The following is a 1,572-nucleotide window of genomic DNA, read 5'->3' on the forward strand; positions in this document are numbered from 1 at the left end:
CTCAGAATGCTCAGGGCACCGTCACTACCCCCACTGCCATGGCTTCCAGTCAGAGGAGCCAATCCAGTGAGTGCTCTATCAGGCAAGATCCAGAGGGTTCATGCACCTCACGAGACATGAGCATCACTCAGATCCTGCGCAGTGTGTTCCTAGATGACAGGTTGGACAATTTGGTGCGATATCTGCTCCACAAGTATCAAAAGAAAGAGCAGGTCACCAGGGAAGAAATGCTGCACACTGTGGAACAGGATTATCGGGAGCATTTTCCTCTGATTTTCAGGGAACTCTGTGACTGCATTTGTCCAGGCATTGGTATTGAATTGAAGGAAGTGGATCCCCCTGGCCATACATATGTCCTTGTTCCCATCTTGGGACTCACTTATCATGGCATAGTGGATGATGATGGTCAGATCATTCCCAAAATCGACCTCCTGATATTCATCCTGAGTGTCATCTTCATAAAGGGCAACCGCGTCAGTGAGGAGGACCTAAGGGAGCTACTGAGAAGAAGGAAGACATTAGCTAAGAGGGAGCACACTGTTCCTGGGGATCCCTGGAAATTCATCACTGAGGATTTGGTCCAGGCACAGTACTTGGAGTATCGGCAGATTCCTCACAGTGATCCTGCTCGCTATGAGTTCCTGTGGGGACCAAAGGCTCATGCTGAAACCACCCAGATGAAAGTCCTGGAGCATGTGGCCCAGCTTGAAAAGGCATCTCCGAGGTCTTACCCATACCTATACATGGATGCTTTGAAGAAGGAACAAGGTATAATTGGGGTCACTGAGGGACAAGAAGCATGACAGGGACAAGGAGTATTCCACAACCAAGCCAGTGCCTTAATCCCTACTCCAAGGGAAATGAAGCCCATTCTCAGTCTTTGTGGAGAGCGGTCAGCTTTGTAAGCAGTGAAGGGACAAGGGTGGGGGCAACATACTGTGCATGCAATCTTCATGTCTCTTCTATTTGGGCTCTGAGGAAATGGACCTGTGTGTTCTTTATGACCTTTTTAAATTTTGTTTCTTTTTTGTGAGGTTGGAATAACTTGCAAATCTTTATTTGAAGTATAGTATTGATATCACCTATATTTTTAGTTCTCTGATACTGACATTTGATTATGCTTTCTAAGAGAAGGTGATTTTGTGTGATATTGATCACATGTAGATTTTGTTTTATTACTCCAATTGTAGGAGTTCTTCCTGTTTTATGAAAAAACAGGAAAGCTTTTCATTTGATTTATGATAACATAAGGTTGGATTAGGAATTTCTTTGGAAATATGAAAGATTTTTCACAACAGGTTAGATGGAGTCCAAAAAGAGACATAAGCATACAAATCAATACGAGGCTTCCTATGTCTTTTCCCATGTTGATCTATAATATTAAAGTATGTATACCTGAGTGTGCTTGGTTTCTTCAATTATACTGGGGAAATTTCCTGTCAATAAAGAGCCCCATGTGCTCAGGGGCACATTGACTGCCAAACCTCCATTGCATGTGCGCTCGTGGAAGGCCCTGTGTCTTGGTGGAGATATGAGTACACTAGGCTGAGCAGGATCAGACCTAGCCCATGG

At 44.3% G+C, this 1,572-nt stretch overlaps 1 protein-coding gene across 1 annotated transcript; it reads left to right on the top strand.

Moving 5' to 3' along the window:
* On the top strand, positions 1-1,388 carry LOC102025482 (melanoma-associated antigen 8-like; the record flags this gene model as incomplete). The annotated part of the gene is given in 1 exon segment (XM_005406488.2): positions 1-1,388. A coding segment is annotated over 1 exon segment (803 nt), but the record flags the coding sequence as incomplete, so codon positions are not given.
* Positions 1,389-1,572: the final 184 nt, after the last annotated feature.

The sequence above is a fragment of the Chinchilla lanigera genome, unplaced genomic scaffold (genome assembly GCF_000276665.1).
Source record: "Chinchilla lanigera isolate Chin_1 unplaced genomic scaffold, ChiLan1.0 scaffold00097, whole genome shotgun sequence".
Classification (NCBI taxonomy): domain Eukaryota; kingdom Metazoa; phylum Chordata; class Mammalia; order Rodentia; family Chinchillidae; genus Chinchilla; species Chinchilla lanigera.